Source organism: Oncorhynchus gorbuscha, linkage group LG08, assembly GCF_021184085.1.
Source record: "Oncorhynchus gorbuscha isolate QuinsamMale2020 ecotype Even-year linkage group LG08, OgorEven_v1.0, whole genome shotgun sequence".
In the NCBI taxonomy this organism is placed as follows: domain Eukaryota; kingdom Metazoa; phylum Chordata; class Actinopteri; order Salmoniformes; family Salmonidae; genus Oncorhynchus; species Oncorhynchus gorbuscha.
Genome location: NC_060180.1, coordinates 38,112,788 through 38,136,183, shown reverse-complemented (window position 1 = coordinate 38,136,183; position 23,396 = coordinate 38,112,788). Strand labels below are relative to the sequence as shown.

The 23,396-nt window shown below is 43.7% G+C and overlaps 1 protein-coding gene across 3 annotated transcripts; it reads right to left on the bottom strand.

The window, feature by feature from the left end:
• Positions 1-85: 85 nt before the first annotated feature.
• Positions 86-21,710, bottom strand: LOC124041619 (vang-like protein 2). 3 transcript variants are annotated; one of them, XM_046359407.1, is made up of 8 exons: positions 21,682-21,710; positions 4,900-5,297; positions 4,520-4,643; positions 3,653-4,260; positions 3,423-3,556; positions 3,117-3,252; positions 2,588-2,834; positions 86-2,085 (listed from the first exon to the last, which is right to left on the bottom strand). In XM_046359407.1, exons 2-8 carry the CDS (start codon positions 4,968-4,970, stop codon positions 1,825-1,827), a joined length of 1,581 nt encoding a protein of 526 aa, XP_046215363.1. In that variant the 5' UTR covers positions 4,971-5,297; positions 21,682-21,710; the 3' UTR covers positions 86-1,824. The 3 variants fall into 3 exon arrangements, with proteins under 3 accessions (XP_046215363.1, XP_046215362.1, XP_046215364.1); XM_046359406.1 differs by lacking the exon at positions 21,682-21,710 and adding an exon at positions 15,271-15,797; XM_046359408.1 differs by lacking the exon at positions 21,682-21,710 and adding an exon at positions 15,271-15,797 and having other exon boundaries at positions 4,900-5,230.
• Positions 21,711-23,396: the final 1,686 nt, after the last annotated feature.

The following is a 23,396-nucleotide window of genomic DNA, read 5'->3' as shown; positions in this document are numbered from 1 at the left end:
ATGCTTCACTAACCAGACTGTTACCATGGTTACTCTATGGATTTGCAGTGTGACCAAAGTCGCCCTAAAAAAATACAATAGTCTCTACAAGCCAGGATGTTTAATAAAAATTACATTTACTTTCCCTGTTGTACATGCTGGTTGAGAGAATGCCAAGAGTGTGCAAAGCTGTCATCAAGGCAAAAAGGGTGGCTACTTTGAAGAATCTCAAATATAAAATAGATTGACACTTTTTTTGGGGGATGTAAGATGATTCCATGTGTTATTTCATCGTTTTGATGTCTTCACTATTTTTCTACAATGTAGAAAATAGTACAAATAAAGACAAACTGAGTAGATGTGACAACTTGTGACTGGTACTGCATATACACAACAAACATGGCCAAGAAAGAAATGACTTCCTAGCGAGGGTGGTAGCATGTTGTCACTAGAGGGTCATGTTGAATAATGGGGTGCTGTGGAAAACAAAAAGCCAGAAAAGAACTCCGAAGGCAATGAGTAGAAAGAGTGTTTTAGGTAAGAAAGAGAAGTTTAAACTACTTTTCAATTCGACAGCTTTCTCTGAATTAAAACTCAAGAGCCCATTACGTCTTTGAATCATCTTCTCGTCAGTAGGCTTACAGTATTGTTTTTCCTAACAGGACCAGAGAATGAAAGACAGGGCTTCATACGACCACAACTTTGTGTCTGAGAAAAGCAGAGATGGGGAGAACAGGAGTAAAAACATCGAGCACACTATACAAGCTACTTATCAATAAAGAAACATTCAAATCTTTGTACACACACACACCACTTTTCCAAAAGTAAAAACATTTTTTTGAATTATAACTTAATAAAAAACATGTATAGAAAACAAAAACAACCGTATAGAAAATGTATTTAAACCCAGAATTCTAGCATGCATAAAAAAATTAACTGGAATGACAATCTTTAGCATTGATGTCATCATCAATTATGTCAAACCAGCTGTGAACTTTCTTTCATTGGTTGTTTTCACAGAAATGTACGGTACTAGAGTTCTAACTGCTTGAATAGGAATGATTGGCAGTCATATTGTGGCTCAGAAGATGAACTGCACCAAACTGTTGTCTAAGTAGCAACATTAAGCTGCCAGTTACAGTACATCTGGGTTCGAACCGAGAGGTTTAGTGGTCAGAGAAGTGGTTCTTTGCCAGAGATCACCGGCCAACATTTCGTAGTTCACACATGGGTAAGGCTGTTACTGTGCTTGTTTTAATGTTTTACAAATGTGGCACAATCTGGTGATTTGCTATGACAGCAGACGACTTGCAGTGAGGATACAATCACATGTCCCTGGTCAGAGTGAGATGGGTGGAGGACAGTGGACACAGGATAGAGACAAGGCAAGTCCATTCAAAACAGCTTCATGGAACAACAGGTTATTCAGGAAAGTCAGTCTGAGAAACATTGTAAGAATGCTGTCCCAAGGCAGGAATGATTTACTCATTCAATGTTACCAAATCATGATAACTTTTGTGTAAAAAAAAGGCCAGTGTAAAATTAAATGAGAGCCACATATACATGGAATAAGACTCTACAACACACAGAGTCTCAGTTACAACAAGCTCAGGAATGTAGTTCCTTTGCAAACTGATGGAGACAGTTGGCCTACAGACAAGAAACACCGTAAGGGAATTTTACAGTGTCATAAAACATGGTCAAGGCATCCATTTTCTGTCTTTGGAAGATCATAGCTTCATCCCATTCTGTTAACATCCATGACAATGGTTCAATAGGAGAGTACATGATGATCTAGAACCCTGCGTATCCCAGTAGGATCAGGGGCCTCCACTGACCCCCCCTTCACACAGAGGTCTCCGACTGCAGCCTCATCACAAACTTGTGGCTCTTGGGGTCGATAAACTCCTCACCGATACGCAGGAAGGGGAGGGGCTGCACCGTGACGACAAGGGAGAAGTCGAGGCGGCGCAGAGAGAAGACCAGACCCTGACGCAGGGCAGAGGTTACCGGCTCCTCGCTCACTAGAGTCCACTGGCGCCCCCTGCCATTCTCACGCTGGTACTGCATGGTAGGGCCTGGGCTCACGTAACGCTCCAGGAATGCCTGGACAGACAAAATAAAATACAGCCTTTCAAAATCAACCTGAATGAGGAAGATATGTGAATAGGTACAGAGAAGATGAGTAGTTGTGTACAAGTTAGAATTTTAATTCTAGATCTGATCAAATGCATGCTATTTATTAGGGCTGGGAGGATACCAGTATAGTAATGCACTTGAGTATTGTGGCAAGGAAAGCGGATTTGACTTCTTTAGGACAGTCCTAATGTTTGAAAACAAATATAATTATGCTGTCATCCAGTCACATGTATTTATTTTCCAAGCTGTGGCAGACAATATTCTACATATAGCAGGTTTTTAAAACTAAACTGTTTCGGGATTTAAAATTGTCACGGGGAAAAAATAAATTGCAACACTGGTATCGTCCCGGCCCTACTATTTATCCCAAAAGCTGTTCTAATATTTTACCCAGAGTCACACAATGTAACTCTTCTATTTTAGCATGATATATTATAGACTCCAAGAGAACATGATCAATTCTGCTCACCTTGGGGGTCATGTTGTGGGTGATACAGAACTGCAGGTGTGTGAGGATGCTCTCCATGCTGTGATAGGGCTGCTGGCGCGTGGTCCTCAGGTACTTCTGCATGGCCCGCGCCATGGGGGCGAAGATGGCCTGAGCCGCCTCCCGGGGGTCCATCACCTCACGGGGGTGTTTGTGGGACGAGACTGCGGGGTCATCATCCTGTAGACGCTTGATGTGGGTGAAGGCCTCTTCCACCGCCACTACCAACCTGGACAACGCCACAATAAATCATTATGATCAGTGTTAGTGTTATTATTACCATCAGCAACAGCACTATGATACAGGAGAACTCAATGGGCAGTGGCATCAGTCATCATAACTGTGCCTGAAATACACTATGAAAGGGACTGGTTATCCCCCAGCAACGTACATAGCAACAAGACTCACTGGAGACAAACAGAACAGGGACATTAACAGGGTTCTTCTTTCCCTAATCACTTTAAAAAGCATATTAGACATGTATAGGGGCACAGGATGTTGTCGGTCTTACCTGGCCTTGCGCTTGCGGCACCTGCGGTCCATCTCGGCCTCCTCGTAGTAGTACTCGTTGTGGGAGTTGTCTCTCCTGCGGGCCGCAGCAGCGATCATGGCCCGGGACTGACTGGTGGAGTTATTGGTGCTGTTCTCTGTAGATCAATACATCAGCCAGTGGATGGATTAATAGGAGGAAGGGAGGATAGATGGATGAGTGGGTGGACAAATGACTAGATGGGTGGATTGATGGACAGCTGAATGGAAAGATACTGTAAGGTAGAGAGATAGATGGGGGGAGGGGGGGGTGTAGAATGCTGTTTACCGTCCAGTGAGTAGACTTTGAATCCAGACATCTTCTTGGAGAGGATGGACTTGGGCAGGTTGAGCAGGGCAGGGTTGTAGACTGGGAAGTCCCTGTAGTACTGATCCAGCACCCACACTGCTGCCCTCTGGATACTGGAACACACAAGCATCTTCAATACTATCAACATCGCAATGAGGCTACGTGAACAGCACAATGCACACACACAGATGAACACGTAACACACTGACCTGAGGTGGCCGACGTTGTAGAAGCGACTAGCCCCGTCGGTGGTGCGCACCACCTTGAGGCAGAAGGCAGGCTGCAGGTGTCTGACCTCCAGCAGCACCAGGGCCAGGTACTGGATGAAGAGCAGCGCGTCCACCAGTGATGCAGCATACTCCACAATGCCTCTGTAGTCCCTCTCCCGGGGCTCCAGCACGCGCACTCCGTAGAACAGCCAATAGGACGCCACGAACAGGAACACCAGCACCATGAGCAGGCAGCGGAAGACAAAGAAGCGAGGCAGGGTGGCGCGCGGCGGGTGCAGGAACAGCGCCCAGGAGGAGATGAGGAGCACCAGGAGCTTGAAGGCCAGGGAGACGTAGAGTCCCTCGCAGGGCGTGCCGCAGGGCTCCAGGGTCTCACGCCACAGCAGCTGGGGGAGGACAAGGAAGGCCAGGGGGGTGAACAGAGCGAACAGACCCAGGCAGCCGCCCAGCATGGGCCCCAGGAAGCGCTTGCATTCCAGGGGGGACGATTCCTCCAGCTCCTTGGAGACGCGCGTTAGGTCCTCGTTGGACACGCTGTGTTCTGATGTGCCTGTGACCACGGTGGTGGTCTCGCCCCAGTTGTCATCCTGCAGACAGGGACAGAGACAGGACATCAGGTAAATGCGGAGGAGAGATTGGAGGGGGGGGCTTTATAGGGATATAAAAGGATAGAGATGTTGTGATTTGGACGGGTAGGGAAGATTATTAACGGGACCTGACGTTTTTCTGACCGCATAACCTGATCCTGGTTCAGTCACAAGGTCAGGAAAAACCAATGTCCCTATAATGAGAGAAATAAATACGGAGATGTAGAGGAGTTGAAGAGGAGACTGTTGTGATTCTAACCCGGTCATCGCCCCGGGTCGACTCTGCGTCTAATAGCGACTCCCCGGGGGCCTGGATGGTGACAGACTTGTCCCCACGACTGCTGCCGTCTCTGCTCTTGGAGCGATGTCTGTCCCGCCGATCCCTGGATAAAAGAAACGGGACAGCCACACAGTTATGTCCAGCGTGTTAAGCCTCTGTCATTGCGTAACCGAAGCCTGGGGTTACATGTGTTTTGTGTGTGCTTGCTCATCAATGTGCCCATCGACTAATGGATCGATGTGTGTGCGTATTACAAATGCGTTTGAGCCTAGTGTTTCACTAAAACATTTGTGGAACGACAGTTTCAAATGTACTTGCTCGCTTGTGTGTTTTTTGTTAACGGACTGACCCTCTGGTACCTGTGCTTGCGGGAACTGCGAGAGTGGGACGACTTGTAGGAGTAGCCCGAGTACTGTGACTCGTTGTCCATGTCTCGGGTCAGTGGACAGGGTTGACAGGCCCCTCTCCCACCGCCCCCGTGCCTCGTTCCCTGACTCTGCCCAGCTGGCTCTTGAGCTCAGAGATGGACTTGGTGGACAGGGCCAGAGGCAGCTTCAGCAGCTCAACCTTACTCCTGAGAGAATCTATCTTGGAGGCCGGAGGACAGGGAGAAGAGCCCACCAGACAGATGGAATCAGGGAAACAATGGACTAGAAAAAGGAGGGTAGGAAGAAGAGAAGAAGAGACAGACTAGACAGGGGGTGTGAAAAGATAAGATTATGAGTAGGATGGGGGGGCAGGTTGAAGTGGACAGGCCCTGAAATAAAGAGAAGGGAATTAGTGACAAAAACAAACTCCTATCCCGAATCTGGTGTTTAAATCCAACCCAATTTCATTTTAAATTTCATTTTTTGTCATTTAGCTGATGCTCTTATTCAGAGTAACTTACAGTTAGTGCATTCATCTTAAAATAGCTAGGTGGGACAACCACATATCTCGGTCATAGTAAGTACATTTATCCTCAAAGTAGCTATCAGCACAGTCAATTCTAGTGGGGAGAGGGTGGGGGCTTGTTCTGTGGGATGTTTTTATGACCTTTATTTAATCAGGTAAGACCAATTGAGGTTAATAACCTATTTTAGGGGAGCGACCTGACAATGAGGCAAAACAGGGAAATAGCAGCATGTGCATAAAATATTAGCAAAAAATACATAAATACACACAAAAGACAAAGTGTCATAAGTTCAGAGGGAAGCTGGTTCCACCATTGGGGTGCCAGGACAGAGAGGAGCTTTGACTGGGCTGAGTGGGAGCTGCCCTCCCTTAGGGGTGGGTTGGTCAAGAGACAGAATAGGGTACTGGGGGTTTGGGGTGTAGGGTTTAAGCATAGTCTGAAAGTGTTTGTGGGTATTTGACCCTGGCCGTCTGCGCAACTGAAGACATGTTAGCTCTCAGGGTTAAATACAAGCTTTTAGATCTCAGGCAGGGTTGGCCCTCAAGTAGTTCTACAGACAACAAGTCTGCAGTGATGCAGAGGTCCAGGAAAGCTTACAGATCTGATACAATGGAGTCATATTGGGTTACTGTGTTTTCACAAACTTGTTTGCCCTCTCCCTCTCTCTCCCTATCTCACATTCCCTCTTGGTCTCCCTTGGCCCCCTGGGTAACAGGGCCTCTCCGCAGCTGGTGATGATGAAAAATAGGGTGCTCAGATGGAGGGAATTGGAGGTTGACAGTTTCCATGGAAACGGTCCTTACACCACCCTCTCCTACCCCGAGAAACTTATTGGCTCACCATGTTAATTGGACAGTTTGATTTGTCACATATGGGGCAATAGTCAGTCATGGCTATGCATGCAGGACATTACGTTTAACAACTAACTCCATTAAACTGCCAGTCTATTCTCAACTGTGTGTATCTGTTTGCATGCACAAGTTGACTTGAGCCTCGTCTTGGGAAATGCCCCACTGTTTATGCTATAACAACTCATAGCCTTTGTACCCTCCAATGGAAACCTAAGGGCCCCAGAGCATTTGCTGAACTTCAGCTCCCATCACATGCTGTGCAGCCCTGGGAGGGTGTGGTGCATATGGAGCAAGCAGGGGCAAAAATGTATAGTCTACTCCGCCTGCATTTCAAAACCATTGTCTGATACATAATGCAAAGCAGAGGGAACCCACATGCTCATTGTGGCTTGTTTGTATTCCCATGCTCTGGGCTTGAGCTCCCAAAAAACAAATCCCCCACAGGCTGTCTGTGATACTGACGATATGATGAACACCTGATCCGTCGACGTTTGGTCTGCTGGAGAGTTCTCTTTTCTTATTTCAACCCTATATGTCATGTGATCTGATCAATGAACTCGGCGACCGTGGTGATTCTGCACTCACGCCGTCCTCACTTAGCCACATCATGACATCATAAAGACTTAACCAGCAGGAAGGTCTGATTTCACTATTATTAAAACAAGATCCCAGATGTCAAATACAAAGAACCAGTCCATCGGGAAAAAAAAAAAACTGGAGACCTCTTCAATGTTGTGATGCTAAACACTAGCGTAATGCATAGCACTCAGAATTAAAAAAGGTTTTACCAGGCAATGTTCATCCTGATCAGACTTTTTTTCTACATGGACGATAAATTGGAGATAATATATGACAACTACAAGAAATAACAGAACAACATGAAACTTCTAAAGAGGCCAGGCCTGGTATTTATAGCAATTTTGAAAAGGCCTTTGATAAAGTAAGACTGGATTTTATATATATAAATGCCTGGATGTTTTTCCATTTCAGTGAGTCTCTTATTCAATGGGTACAAGTAATGTATTGTAATCCCAGATGTAAAATAGTAAATAGTGGCTACTTCTGAGAGTTTTGAACCGTCACGAGGAGTTAAACATAGGGTTCCCACTGTCACCATATCAATTCGCTATGGCCATCGAAATGCTAGCTATTAAAAGCAGATCAAATAACAGAGGATTAGAAATCCAAGGCTTAAAAAGGTGTCCATGTATGCCAAGGAATATGAACTGGGTGAGCTGAGATTAAATATAATCGCACTAAACCTCGAAAAGCTTCACTTACACAAAAGTTTTACTTTAATTCAAAATGGTTCTCAAGTAGATTATCCCGTTTAAAAATTGCCTCTGGGCTTTCTCTCAACCAGATTCATGAGGTGGGCACCTGGAATGCTTTTCCACAATCTTGAAGGAGTTCCCACATATGCTGAGCACTTGTTGGCTGCTTTTCCTTCCCTCCGCGGTCCAACTCATCCCAAACCATCTCAATTGGGTTGAGGTCGGGTGATTGTGGGGGCCAGGTTATCTGATGCAGCACTCCATCGCTCTCCCACTTGATCAAATAGCACTTACACAGCCTGGAGGTGTGTTGGGTCATTGTCCTGTTGAAAAACAAATGATAGTCCCACTAAGCGCAAACCAGATGGGATGGCGCGTCGCTGCAGAATGCTGTGGTAAGTATGCTGATTAAGTGTGCCTTGAATTCTAAATAAAATCATCAGCAAAGCACGCCCATACATCACACCTCCATGTTCCACGGTGGGAACCACACATGCGGATATCATCCGTTCACCTACATCTCGCAAAGACACGGTGGTTGGAACCAAAAATCTCAAATTTGGACTAATCAGACCATAGGACAGATTTCCACCAGTCTAATGTCCATTGCTCGTGTTTCTTGGCCCAAGCAAGACTTCTTCTTATTGGTGTCCTTGAGTAGTGGTTTCATTGCAGAGAGTCGACCATGAAGGCCTGACTTACGCAGTCTCCTCTGAACAGCTGATGTTAAGATGTGTCTGTTACTTGAACTCTGTGTAGCACTTATTTGGGCTGCAATTTCTTAGCCTGGTAACTAGTGAACTTTGGGTCTTCCTTTCTTGTGGAGGTCCTCATGAGAGCCAGTTATCATAGTGCTTGATGGTTTTTGCGACTGCACAACGTTCAAAGTTCTTGACATTTTCTGGATTGACTGACCATGTTTTAAAGTAATGATGGACTGTCATTTCTCTTTGCTTATTTGTGCTGTTCTTGTCATAATATGGATTTGGTCTGTTACCAAATAGGGCTATCTTTTGTATACCACCCCTACCTTGTCACAACATAACTAATTGTCTCAACTCATTAAGAAGGAAAGAAATTCCACAAATTAACTTTAAACAAGGCACACCTGTTAATTGAAATGCATTCCAGGTGACTACCTCATGAAGCTGGTTGAGAGAATGCCAAGAGTGTGCAAAACTGTCATCATGGCCAAGGGTGGCTACTTTGAAGGATCTCAAAAATGAAAAATGTTGATTTGTTTAACACTTTTTTGGTTACTACATGATTCCATACGTGTTATTTCAGAGTTGATGTTTTCACTATTATTTTTCAATGTGTGTCCCAATGGCACGGTGTGTTAGATAATCCAAGTTTATCATTTTAAAAGGCTAATTAATAATTAGAAAACCCTTTTGCAATTATGTTAGCACAGCTGAAAACTGTTGTTCTGATTAAAGAAGCAATACAACTGGCCTTCTTTAGACTAGTTGAGTTTCTGGAGCATCAGCATATGTGGGTTCGATTACAGGTTCAAAATTGCCAGAAACAAAGCACTTTCTTCTGAAACTCGTCAGTCTATTCTTGTTCTGAGAGTCTTCAACTGGCAGCTTCATTAACTGGTACTCGCAAAACACCGGTCTCAACGTCAACAATGAAGAGGCTACTCCGGGATGCTGGCCTTCTAGGCAGAGTTGCAAAGAAAAAGCCATATCTCATACTGGCCAATAAAAAGAAAAGACTAAGATGGGCAAAATAACATAAACATTGGACAGAGGAAGATTGGAAAAAAAAGTGATATGGACAAATCTAAGTTTGAGGTGTTCTGATCAAAAAGAAGAACATTCGTGAGATGCAGAAAAAATGAATAGATGCTGGAGAAGTGCTCGACGCCATCTGTCAAGCATGGTGGAGGAAATGTGATGGTCTGGGGGTGCTTTGGTAGTGGTAAAGTGGGAGATTTGTACAGGGTACAAGGGATCTTGAAGAAGGAAGGCTATCACTCCCTTTTGCAAGCCCTGCTGTACCCCGTGGATGGCACATAATTGGAGTCAATTTCCTCCTACAACAGGACAATGACCCAAAGCACAGCTCCAAACTATGCAAGAACTATTTAGGGAAGAAGCAGTCAGCTGGTATTCTGTCTATAATGGAGTGGCCAGCACAGTCACCGGATCTCAACCCTATTGAGCTGTTGTGGGTGCAACTTGACCGTATGGTAAGTAAGAAGTGCCCATCAAGCCAACCAAATTGTGAGAGGTTCTTCAGGAAGCATGGAATGACTAGAATGCCAAAGGTCTGCAAGGCTGTAATTGCTGCAAATGGAGGATTCTTTGACAAAAGCAAAGTTTGAAGGACACAATTATTATTTAAATTAAAAATCATTATTTATAACTTTGTCTTGACTATATTTCCTATTCGTTTTGCAACTCATTTCATATATGGTTTCATGGACATTTCTAAGTGACCCCGAACTTTTGAACGGTAGTGTGTGTACTAGAGGTCAACTGATTATGATTTTTCAACGCCGATTTTTAAAATGTATTTGTACTAATGACAATTACAGCAATACTGAATGAACACTTTTTTAAACTTAATATAATACATCAATAAAATCATTTTAGCCTCAAATAAATAATGAAACATGTTCAATTTGGTTTAAATAATGCAAAAACAAAGTGTTGGAGAAGAAAGTAAAAGTGCAATATGTGCCATGTAAGAAAGCTAACGTTTAAGTTCCTTGCACAGAACATGAGAACATATGAAAGCTGGTGGTTCCTTTTAACATGAGTCTTCCAATACCCCCAGGTAAGAAGTTTTAGGTTGTAGTTATTATAGGAATTATAGGACTATTTCTCTCTATAACATTTGTATTTCATTAACCTTGGACTATTGGATGTTCTTATAGGCACTTTAGTATTGCCAGTGTAACAGTATAGCTCTCGACCCTCTCCTCACTTGATAGACTTGAAGTCATAAACAGCGCAATGCTTGACGCACAACGAAGAACTGCTGGCAAAAGGCACGAAAGTGCTGTTTGAATGAATGCTTATGAGCCTGCTGCTGCCTACCACCGCTCAGTCAGACTGCTCTATCAAATCATAGACTTAGTTATAACATAATAACACACAGAAATACGAGCCTTCGGTCATTAATATGGTCAAATCCAGAAACTAAAATCTCGAAAACAAGACGTTTATTCTTTCAGTGAAATACGGAACCGTTCCGTATTTTATCTAAGGGGTGGCATCCATTAGTCTAAATATTCTTGTTACATTGCACAACCTTCAATGTTATGTCATAATTACGTAAAATTCTGGCAAATTAGGCGGCCCAAACTGTTGCATATACACTGACTCTGCATGCAATGAATGCAAGAGAAGTGACCATTTCACCTGGTTAATATTGCCTGCTAACCTGGATTTCTTTTAGCTAATTATGCAGGTATAAAAATATATACTTCTGTGTATTGATTTTAAGAAAGGCATTGATGTTCATGGTTAGGTACACATTGGAGCAACGATACGCACCACATCGATTATATGCAACGCAGGACACGCTAGATAAACTAGTAATATCATCAACCATGTGTAGTTAACTACTGATTATGATTGATTGATTGTTATTTCTAAGATAAGTTTAATGCTAGCTAGCAACTTACCTTGGCTTCTTACTGCATTTGCGTAACAGGCAGTCTCCTCATGGAGTGCAATGAGAGGCAGGTGGTTAGAGCGTTGGACTAGTTAACTGTAAGGTTGCAAGATTGAATCCCCTGAGCTGACAAGGTGAAAATCTGTCGTTCTGCCCCCGAATTAGGCAGTTCCAAGGCAGTCATTGAAAATAAGAATGTGTCCTTAACGGACTTGCCTAGTTAAATAAAGATTAAATAAAGGTGTAAAAAACAATTGGGGCCAAATCAGTGTCCAAAAATACCGATTTCCAATTGTTATGAAAACTTGAAATCGGGCCCTAATTAAATCGGACATTCCGATTAATCGTTTAACCTCTAGCGTGTACAGTTGTGGCCAAATGAATTTCCACAAACATTTGCTGCTTCAGTGTCTTTAGATATTTTTGTCAGATGTTACTATGGAATATCGAAGTATAATTACAAGCATTTCATAAGTGTCAAAGGCTTTTATTGACAATTACATGAAGTTGATGCAAATAGTCAATATTTGCTCATCCTGACTGATGGCAGCCTATTCTTGCATAATCAATGCTTGGAGTTTGTCAGAATTTGTGGGGTTTTGTTTGACCACAAGTTCTCAACGGGATTACGGTCTGGGGAGTTCCCCGGCCTTGGGCCCAAAATATCGATATTTTGTTCCCCGAGCCACTTTGTTATCACTTTTGCCTTATGGCAAGGTGCTCCATTATGCTGGAAAAGACATTGTTCATCACCAAACTGTTCCTGGATGGTCGGGAGAAGTTGCTCTCGGAGGATGTGTTGGTACCATTCTTTATTCATGGCTGTGTTCTTAGACAAAAATTGTGAGTGAGCCCACTCCCTTGGCTGAGAAGCAACCCTACACATGAATGGTCTCAGGATGCTTTACTGTTGGCATGACACAGGACTGATGGTCTGACGCTCACCTTGTCTTCTCCGGACAAGTTTTTTTCCAGATGCCCCAAACAATCAGAAAGGGGATTCATCAGAGAAAATGACTTTACCCCAGTCCTCAGCAGTCCAATCCTTGTACCTTTTGCAGAATATCAGTCTGTCCCTGATGTTTTTCCTGGAGAGAAGTGGCTTCTTTGCTGCCCTTCTTGACACCAGGCCATCCTCCAAAAGTCTTCACCTCACTGTGCATGCAGAAGCACTCACACCTGCCTGCTGCCATTCCTGAGCAAGCTCTGTACTGGTGGTGCCCCGATCCCGCAGCTGAATCAAATTTAGGAGATGGTCCTGGCGCTTTCTGGACTTTCTTGGGCGCCCTGAAGTCTCTTTCACAACAATTGAACCACTCTCCTTGAAGTTCTTGATGATCCGATAAATGATTGATTTAGGTGCAATCTTACTGGCAGCAATACCCTTGCCTGTGAAGCCCTTTTTGTGCAAAGCAATGATGACGGCATGTGATTCCTTGCAGGTAACCATGGTTGGCAGAGGAAGAACAATGATTCCAAGCACCACTCTCCTTTTGAAGCTTCCAGTCTGTTATTCGAACTCAATCAGCATGACAGAGTGATCTCCAGCCTTGTCCTCGTCAACACTCACACCTGTGTTAACGAGAGAATCACTGACATGATGTCAGCTGGTGCTTTTGTGGCAGGGCTGAAATGCAGTGGAATTTTTTTGGGGGGGGGGATTCAGTTCATTTGCATGGCAAAGAGGGACTTTGCAATTAAATGCAATTCATCTGATCACTCTTCATAACATGCTGGAATATATGCAAATTGCCATCATACAAACTGAGGAAGCAGACTTTGTGAAAATGTATATTTGTGTCATTCTCAAAACTTTTCGCCACGGCTGTATATAAGACCTAGCCATACCACCATAGTAATCTAAACAAACATAGATGGCACCATAGTAAATGGGTGGTAACCATGAATGGGTGGTAACCAACCCCAGTGTAGCTCACTGTAAACTGTAAACAAGCGTAACGGTAGGGCCAGTATCTTCTGGCAAATCTAATCCATATAGTATAGATAGGGAAAATATGCAAACATCTGCCAAGTATGCTGGCATCTATCAGATACTAGCAAGCCCATTACCCACTCGGACCCCTTGAGTAGCTACCTCAAATGAATGTCAAATGATATATCCAAATCAACCTCAGTCACTTTCAGAAGTCTAATCAGGCCCTGTTGTCAGGGATTTGAGATAATGACCCTGTCAGATAAGCCAATGCAAAAGGCAGGGCTTGGCTGGCAGTGCATAAACTATCATGCACGCCTCGTTGCCCCACAGTGAGCATCACAGATGGCTTTACCTTTTCTGAATACACATCTCTCTCTCTTCACATGGCTCTACAATTACTTGCCTAATATAATGACAACATCTCCTTCCTCTCTTCTAAATCTTAATGGGTTAATGGAGCTTGGTAAATATAAACAGATGAGGTGATACACCTCTAACTACATGCCCACACAGAAATACCATTTAAAGCCATTGGACAAATCAACATTTTCTACATTTCATGAAATCCAAACTTTCACCAGCTGTTTGAGGGAGTGGAAAAGTCCAAACAACTGATTGTGGCAACGCGGTATGTAACTTCGTGTATGAGTAATATGAAGCCAAAAGACTGCAACTGTGAATATAAACATGCACAGCCCAGTACAGTGGTAGAGAGTTAGTGAGTATGAGGGGGCCACACACACCACCCCCACCCACCTACTGCTAACTGCAGTGACAACAGAAAATCCAGCAAAAAACAGACAACTGCACTCTCAACCTTTGTGCCCAGTGCTCCTATGAAGTGGAGCAGGTGTGTGTACAATGTAAAAGATGGGGTGTGGCCAAATCAACATAGTCTATGGACTGGACAATGCAGGCTTGTTACAACATTGTTACCAGAGGGGCAAGACAGTTTACCGTTCACTTGCCAATAATTTTTTCTGTGACCATATCCAAGCATGGATTTGAGGTTACCACTGTCCAAAGTCTTGCCTCAATAACCACTTGTCTCTTTTGTTGTGATGTGCCCAACAATGTTTGTACCCTGTTTTGTGCTGCTGCCATGTTGCTACCATGCTGTGTTGTCATCTTAGGTCTCTCTTCATGTAGTGTTGTGTTTGGTCGTGATGTGCATTTTGTCCTATATTTTTAATCTCAGCCCTCATCCCCGCAGGAGGCCTTTTGCCTTTTGGTAGGCCATCATTGTAAATAATAATTTGTTCTTAACTGACTTGCCTAGTTAAATAAAAAAATCAAATAACTACAACTATTCCTCTAATCTAATGGGCCCGTTTATTTTGAGAGCCACAGGCAGCTGGGACAATAGCATTTGCACTGGTAACTCTACATTAGCCCTAGCAAAAGCTAATTACATGAGAAAAAAGGCATAAAATAAGCAAATAAAGATTAATATTGTAGGCATATTGCTGTGGCAAAGTTGGTCGTTTGGGACCATTTTGATTTCATAGGCCTAACTTAACTTTTAACCTAAAACATTCAAAACTCAGTAATTGTGTAGTTTACGAAGTGAAAGCTTAACATTCGCCATACTTGGGGCTACTGTAGACATACTGTTTCACTTTAGTCTCTAGACTAGATTACAAATGTGTAACATGCATATCTGCAGTCCCCGTTAATATCTTGCTACTTTGTTACAGTGTTGCAAGTGCAACAAGGTTACAAACACGTCATTTAGCCACCAGCTGAATCAGATCCACTGTAGCTAACTATATTCGTAACAAATAGTGGCATGCCTCATTTCATTACCGGTCGGTTTGGAACAGGGATTTAAATTAAGTGTATCCACAAAAGCCTGAATGAAACAATAACCCGTTACTAAATGAGCAATAACCTAGCAAACACAAAACACGTGTATCGAAGATTCAACTACGATATATACAAGTTATAAATGCTCATTTTATCCGACCTAAGCATAAATGTATCCTCCATTATATGAGGGTTAGCAAACAATAGGGCGAGACTCTCCGGTCACTCTCGAGCACAAATGGATGATCCGTTTTCCGTCTGCGAATCTTTCCCCCCATTTATTTTCGAAAGGGGAAGCCCTGGACGAATGGATCACGCACATTGAATTGAACACCAACCTTCAGCGAAATTTCTCACAGAGCTTGAAGCCACACGTGTCCTCTCAGCGTTTCGTTCCCATGTCGTCGGGATGAGGGTTGGCTAATTTCTCCCAAATTGTTGGGACTCAGGATTCAACTCTTCGAACCACGTAGCTACGTGGCCTGGGTGAAAATAACAATAGGCCCGATCACGCCAGGGGTCCTCTCTAAACTTCCCTGCAGTTTCGGTCTGGAATTAAAACCGAGTGCGAATATAGTCTCTTCCCGACTTTTGTTTCGGAACCATGAAACCTCACCTAGCAATATATATTGTATTCCCCCTTTACTTCAATGGTGAATTATTTCCAAACATGTTCACTATATATATCCACACAGAAAAAGACGCTTTCGACCCCCCGCCCCAAAAAAACAGCGTATTATCCCCAAATATACATTCAGGTATTTTCACTTTCCTCTTTTCCCCCACGACTGACTGGTAGACAGGGTTGCCAGGTCAAGCTACAATTTTACTAAATGTCTTCTGAAAACCCGCACAGAATGACTGTAACTCTCCCCAAAACATCGCAGCAAGAGATGAGTTGCCACATTTAAACCCCTTTTCCATAACGTTTTCAGCGAATTAAGAAGTAATATCGATGTCATTTTAAAATGTTTTCCAACAAAATAATAATTCTCACGAGTTTAAGAATTTGTCACAAGAGAAAAGACAAATCGCCCTTATTAAACTCTCCAGATAATTTCCCATCAATGGAAGTCAATGTAACTTGTTTTGCATGCTATGATTAAGCAATAAGGCCCGAGGAGGTGTGGTATAAGGCCAATATACCACAGCTAAGGGCTGTTCATAGCCCTTAACACCTGAGGTGCCTTATTGTTATTATAAACTGGTTACCAATGTAATTAGAATTGTAAAAAGTTAGTTTTTGTCATTCCTGTGGTATATGTCTGATATACCATGGCTTTCAACCAATCAGCATCCAGGGCTCAAACCTCCCAGATTATAATTGTAACCTCAGGGGGTGTGGTATATGGCCAATATACCACGGCTAAGGGCTGTATCCAGGCAGCCTGCGCTTAATCCTTCGCTTAATATTATCGATAAGAAAAGTCAACATTAGAATGCAGTTTACTTTAAACCACCTCTGAGCGAATTTATCTAAAGAGCCCTATTGCACCTAAAGTCGTTTTCCATTGCTTTGTTACCATTATATCAGTTATAGTGTGTTAATATGTTTTGTTGAAAAAGGGTGTCTACATAATGACCAATCTAAATAGCTTACCTACAACTTGTAAAAAGTTGTCAAGACATGCTTGTGTGCTGCTCTGTCTCCATGACTCAGCTGCCTCTGCTGCAGCACTCTCTCAACAAGTGCTCTCAATGCACACACGCCTATGGGGAGTGATTCAGGCCAGAATTCAGCCACTGAAGCTACTGATACCTCTCACCAAGTCACCTAACGCCAATAGATACCGTCATGAATAAACATGGACTGTCAATGGAGACAACTTTTTTCTAAGATGGCAAACTGCCGACACGTACACAGTGTCAGTTTGCTTGTAGTTTTTTAATGAAAGATCTCACCACGAATGCCTTAAAAACGTTTACAGGTAGATGGAGCGATCTTCTGGTCAGACTTCGGAGGCGCGCACACCATCCACCTCTTCCGAGTATATTACTCGCTAATGCCCAGTCTCTAGATAACAAGATAGACCAAATACGGGCAAGGGTTGCTTTCCAGAGAGACATCAGGGATTGTAACATATTCTGCTTCACGGAAATGTGTCTCTCTCTGGATATGCTGTCGGAGTCGGTACAGCCACTTGGAATCTTTGTGCGTCGCGCAGGCAGGAATAAACATCTCTCTGGGAACAAGAGGGCCTGGGGAGTATGTTTCCTGATTAAAGACTCATGGTGTAATTGTAAAAACATACAAGAAGTCAAGTCCTTTTGTTCACCTGACCTAGAATTCCTCACAATCAAATGCCGACTGTATTATCTCCAAAGCGAATTCTCCTCGGTTATTGTCACAGACATATATCCCTCCTCAAGCCGATACCACGACGGCCCTCAAAGAACTTCACTGGATTTTATGCAAACTGGAAACCATATATCCTGAGGCTGCATTTATTGTAGCTGGCGATTTTAACAAAGCAAATTTGAGAACCAGGCTACCTAAATTCTATCAGCACATTGACTGTCGCACTCGCCCTGGAAAAACACTGGATAATCGTTACTCCAACTTCTGCGATGCATATAAGGCCCTCTCCCGCCCTTGTAACGCTCCAGGTGTCATGGGTGTGGAGTCAAACGCAGGAAACAGAGAGTGCAATGCTGTGCTCTTTAATGCACAAATGCAACCCAGGGTGCTCACAATCAAACTGCCCCAAACACAGGGGACGAAAATAGTACAAATGAAATACACGACCAGGAACAAACACGTTCCTCTGCTACAGAACCAAAGGTCACAATAATTAATCCCGCACAAAGAAACAGGCTGTTTAGTAAAGCCCAACTAATCATTCACGAACAGGTGCTAACAATAAACATACAAGGAGGGAGAGGAAAGACAATCAGAGGCAGCTAATAGGACGGTGACGACGACCGCCACCCGACCGGGAAGGGAAACCACCCTCGGTCGGACTCGTGGCAGCCCTCCTTTTGGCAAATCTGACCACAACTCCATTTTCCTCCTCCTTTCCTATAGGCAGAAACTCAAACAGAATGTACCCGTGCTAAGGACTATTCAACACTGGTCTGACCAATCGGAATCCACGCTTCAAGATTGTTTTGATCACGAGGACTGGGACAGATTCCGGGTAGCCTCAGAGAATAATATTGACGTATATGCTGATTCGTAAGTGAGTTTATAAGGAAGTGCATAGGAGATGTTGTACCTACTGTGACTATTAAATCCTACCCTAAACAGAAACCATAGATAGATAGCGGAATTCGCACAAAACTGAAAGCGCGAACCACCACATGGAAAGTTGACTGGGAATATGGCTGAATACAAACAGTGTAGTTATTCCCTCCTCAAGGGAATCAAACAAGCGAAATGTCAGTATAGAGACAAAGTGGTCGCAATTCAACGGCTTAGACACGAGACATATGTGGCAGGGTCTACAGATAATCATGGACTACAAAAGGAAAACCAGACACTTTACGGACACCGACCTCTTGCTTCCAGACAAATTAATCACCTTCTTTGCCTGTTTTGAGGATAATACAGTGCCACCAACGAGGCTCGCTACCAAGGACTGTGGGCTCTCCATCTCTGTGGCCGACGTGAGTAAGACATTCAAACGTGTTAACCCTCACAAGACTCCCGGCCCAGACGGCATCCCTAGCCGCGTCCTCAAAGCATGCACAGACCAGCTGGTTGGTGTGTTTACGGAAATATTCAATCTCTCCCTATCCCAGTTTGCTGTCCCCACATGCTTCAAGATGGCCACTATTGTTCCTGTACCCAAGAAAACAAAGGTAACTGAACTAAATGACTATCGCCCCGTAGCACTAACTTCTGTCATCAGGAAGTGCTTTGAGAGGCTAGTCAAGTATCATATCACCTCCACGTTACTTGTCACCCTAGACCCACTTCAATTTGCTTACTGTCCAAATAGGTCCACAGACCATGCAATCGCCATCACACTGCACACTGACCTATCCCATCTGGACAAGAGGAATACCTATGCAAGAATGTTGTTCATTGACTATAGCTCAGCATTTAACACCATAGTACCGCCCAAGCTCATCATTAAGCTCGAGGCCCTGGGTCTCAACCCCGCTCTGTGTAATTGGGTCCTGGACTTCCAGACGGGCCGCCCCTGGTGGTGAAGGTGGGAAACAACATCTCCACTTCGCTGATCCTCAACACTGGGGCTCCACAAGGCTGCGTGATCAGCCCCCTCCTGTACTCCCTGTTCACCCATGACTGCGTGGTCATGCACGACTCCAACTCAATCATCAAGTTTGCAGATGATACAACAGTAGTAGGCTTGATTACCATCAATGACGAGACAGCCTACAGGGAGGAGGTGAGGGTACTCGGAGTGTGGTGTCAGGAAAACAACCTCTCACTCAACGTCAACAAAAGAGATGATCGTGGATTTCAGGTAACAGCAGAGGGAGCACCCCACTATCCACATCGATGAGACAGCAGTGGAGAATGTGGAAAGTTTTATGTTCCTCGGTGTACACATCACGGTCAAACTGAAATGGTCCACCCACACAGACAGTGTGGTGAAGAAGGCGCAACAGCGCCTCTTCAACCACTGGAGCTTGGCTTGTCACCTAAAATCTTCACAAACTTTTACAGATGCACAATTGAGAGCATCCTGTCGGTCTGTTTAACTGCCTGGTACTGCACCGCCCACAACCGCAAGGCTCTCCAGAAGATGGTGAGGTCTGCACAATGCATCACCAGGGGAAAACTACCTGCCCTCCAGGACACCTACAGCCCCCGATGTCACAGGAAGACCAAAAAGGACTTCAAAGACAACAACCACCCGAGCCACTGCCTGTTCACCCCGCTACCATCCAGAAAGTGACGTCAGTACAGGTGCATCAAAGCTTGGACCGAGAGACAGAAAAACAGCTATCTCATGGCCATCAGACTGTTTAACAGCCATCACTAACACAGAGAGGCTGCTGCCTACATACAGACTTGAAATCATTGGCCACTTTAATAAATGGATCACTAGTCACTTTAATAATGCCACTTTAACAATGTTTACATATCTTGCATTTGTAATCTCATATGTATATATTGTATTTTATACCATCTATTGCATCTTGCATATGCCGCTCTGTTATTGCCCATCCATATATTCATATGTATATATTCTTATTCCATTCATTTACTTATATTTGTGTGTATTAGGCAGTTGTTGTGGAATTGTTAGATTACATGTTAGATATTGCTGCACTTTCGGAACTAGAAGCACAAGCATTTCGCTACACTCGCAATAACATCTGTTAACCATGTGTATGTGACCAATAAAATTTGATTTGACTTACATGACATCTATGTGTACATCATGCTTTGACGTCGTGTACACGCGACACCTACGTGTAAGTTTAAGTGTCTTTTGCACAATTTTTTTATTGCCAATCTCTGCCTTCCGACTTCAGTACGTTCAAGATAACTGGGAACTCGGGAAAAAAGAGCTCAGACTGGGAAAAATAGTTTTAAACTATAATCCAACTCGGCATTCCAATTCAGAAACTTTGGCATCTTTCACTGACTTTCTGACCTGAAAATCACTGATGTCATGATTTGACTAAGTTTTTCCCCAAGAGTTTCAAGTTTACCACAAATTTACTGGTGTAACAGACACAATCACTCACCATGCAATCCTTAAACTATACATTGTGGAGATGTCTTATGGTTAAAAGCATGTTTGGATGTTTTATTAAATGCTCTGCAATTTAGAATATTTGTGATGGTCTTTGGCTGTAGACATAGCCTAACAAGATAGAAGCGGAGTGGGTCTATCCATAGACCATAGACCAGATACATTTATTCAGAATTGCATTGAATCAGGCTATTAGTCGATTCCACTTCGCCTCTGAGGTATCCCGGAAGTCCCCGACGGCTCTGTTGCAGAGAGAACCCGAGGCTACCCGAGTTCCCACGAGAGCCTCCAAAGACTGACAATTCACCTCTTCCCGAGCCCATGCAACTAGGCAGAGTTAGGCGGTCTCCAGTTGTACGGCCATACAGGCCTCACACTAAGAGCTGCCTGTATTGCGAGACTACTGGTCATTTAGTCTCCACCTGTCCACTAAAAGACCAGGCTCACCAGTAGGAGCGAGTACTCTTTTGGGCCATACGGAGAACTTTTCCTCTCCCCTTACTTGTATTTATTTTCATACTGTCGTGTCTTTGGCTATGCTGGATTAATTGCTAAAACATGCTATTCTATAAAATAATTTATCCGTAATTAATATCACCTGATTGAGCTAATCATGTAAATGTAATTAACTAGAGTCGGGCACCACAAAATAATATTTATAGAGCTGTTATCTTCTGAATAAACTTAAAGATCTAGTCATATTTTACATCAACAGCAGTCAATATCAATCGTCATCTTACTTCAGTCTCATAATCTGAAAGTTGCAAATTCTTGGTTATCTGCAAGAACCCTGGCTAACAAGTTGAATCAGCAATACAAAATTGGGTTTAATTATTTATTTACTAAATACCTAACTAGTCACACAGAATTCACATAAACATAATTAAATCATAACTTGATTACAAATGACGTCATAAAGGAAAACGTCCCTAGTGGGCGGAACAGATATGACAGCTGGGTTGAGTAAAGAGCGGGAGACTGGAACAAAGGTGAAGCTGTGCTATCGTAAATACAGTGTCTTATGCATTCTAAATTACCGCCCATGTGGAAAAGGAAAATGCAATAAATATTTACTCTGCGCTTCAGTAGGTTGGTGGTAGATGGTCGTGTTGCCAAACCGAGTCCTCTGTCCTTTGAAGAATGTTTCTGCTTGTCAATTGGATACGTTGTAGGAAGGTTGTTGTGTGATAGATGGGATACTCTGTCTGTTCCTTCCTAACCTGCGTTTGCAGCTGCGTTCGCTAACTCAACAGCTAGGAGGTATCACTTCTGTAGTGAATAAGAGTTCAAAGTTCATACCATTCGCAACCAAAGTTCATGCTGATGTTGGCTTCATTCTGAACCATTCTGACATAGGACCGTCGCCCTCATATCCTCGGAACAGGAAGTTCTATTGTCGTCAAGGCTTTATATAGGAAGGGAGAAGAGGGCGTGTTTGAAAAGTTTTATAGCCCATGTCCCTTCACAGAGGCAGGTCACTGAGTGAGCAGCACTAACTTATGAAAACCCACATCTCATATTTTTAGAGGCTAAAATCACATTTCATCCCATCACAAATAATTTCATATTCAAACATTTAAATTGAACAACAATTCCATGTGAATCCGATAACTCTGATGTGTAGACTTTCCACTGTAGAGTTTGTCATCTTATCATTAATGAGAATGTCTCAGATGACAACTGAACTGACATCATTTTCATTAAGTACCACCGCATATGTTCAATTGTTCGGATTACCAGAATATAGTTAATTTACCCCCACATTCTGATGTTCCCAGAATCTCTATGTTAACCAAGGGTTTTTAAAATGTAACCTCAGTAGGTTAGAGAGAGGAAAAAGGGGGGGAAGAGGTATTTATGACCGTCATAAACCTATCCCCCAGGCCAACGTCATGACAATACCATGTTGCTGCGGGGGAACCAGTCAAAATCTCTTCGGATACTCATCGACTCTGGGGCTGATGAGAGATTTATGGACGCTACCCTGGCTTCCGAGCTGGATATCTCCACTCAGCCCCTCTCCATTCCCATGGACGTTAGAGCGCTGGATGGGAGCTTTATTGGCTGGGTCACCCACAATACCACCCCCATCATCCTACGTATGTCAGGGAACCACAGCGAGACGATCCAGTTGCTGCTCATTAAGTATCCTCAGGTTCCCGTGGTATTGGGATTCTCCTGGCTCCAGCGACACAATCACCTCATTGACTGGTCTGCCGGTGCCATTATATGCTAGAGTCCGTTCTGTTACGCCCATTTCCTGAAATCAGCGCATCACTCCACCATCCCCTTTCTGAGTTACATCATCACTGCAGGGAGCATTCAGATGGATCCCGGGAAGGTGAGAGCGGTGGTGGATTGTCCCCAGCCTATGTCCAGATTACAGCTGCAGCGTTTCCTGGGATTTTCCAACTTGTATTGTCGCTTTATAGGGGGCAACAGCACCCTGGCTTCCCCCTGTCTGCATTTACCTCTCCCAAGGTTCCGTTCACGTGGTCCCCAGCTGCTGACCGGGCGTTCCTGGATCTCAAACACCACTTCACCACAGCTCCCATCTTGGTTCATCCTGACCCCTTCATGGAACCCAAAAGGGTTCTTAATGAAACCAAAAAGGGTTCTCCTTTGGTGACAGCCAAAAAGCTCTGTTGGAACCCCTTTTTCGAAGAGTGTACTCAACAAGTTCAACCTGTTCAGTTTACACCATTTCATTCTGTACTCAAACATATGCCTGATATTCAAGATAACATACAGCATAGCACCAACCTCTGCTCAGACTTAAATAGACGTTC

Coding starts and splice junctions, on each gene's coding strand:
- LOC124041619 (XM_046359407.1), bottom strand. CDS start 4,970: ATGGACAACGAGTCACAGTACTCGGGCTACTCCTACAAGTCGTCCCAC. Junction 4,261..4,519: donor CGACCCGGGGCGATGACCGG/GTTAGAATCACA, acceptor CCCTGTCTGCAG/GATGACAACTGGGGCGAGAC. Junction 2,086..2,587: donor CCCACAACATGACCCCCAAG/GTGAGCAGAATT, acceptor TTGTCTGTCCAG/GCATTCCTGGAGCGTTACGT.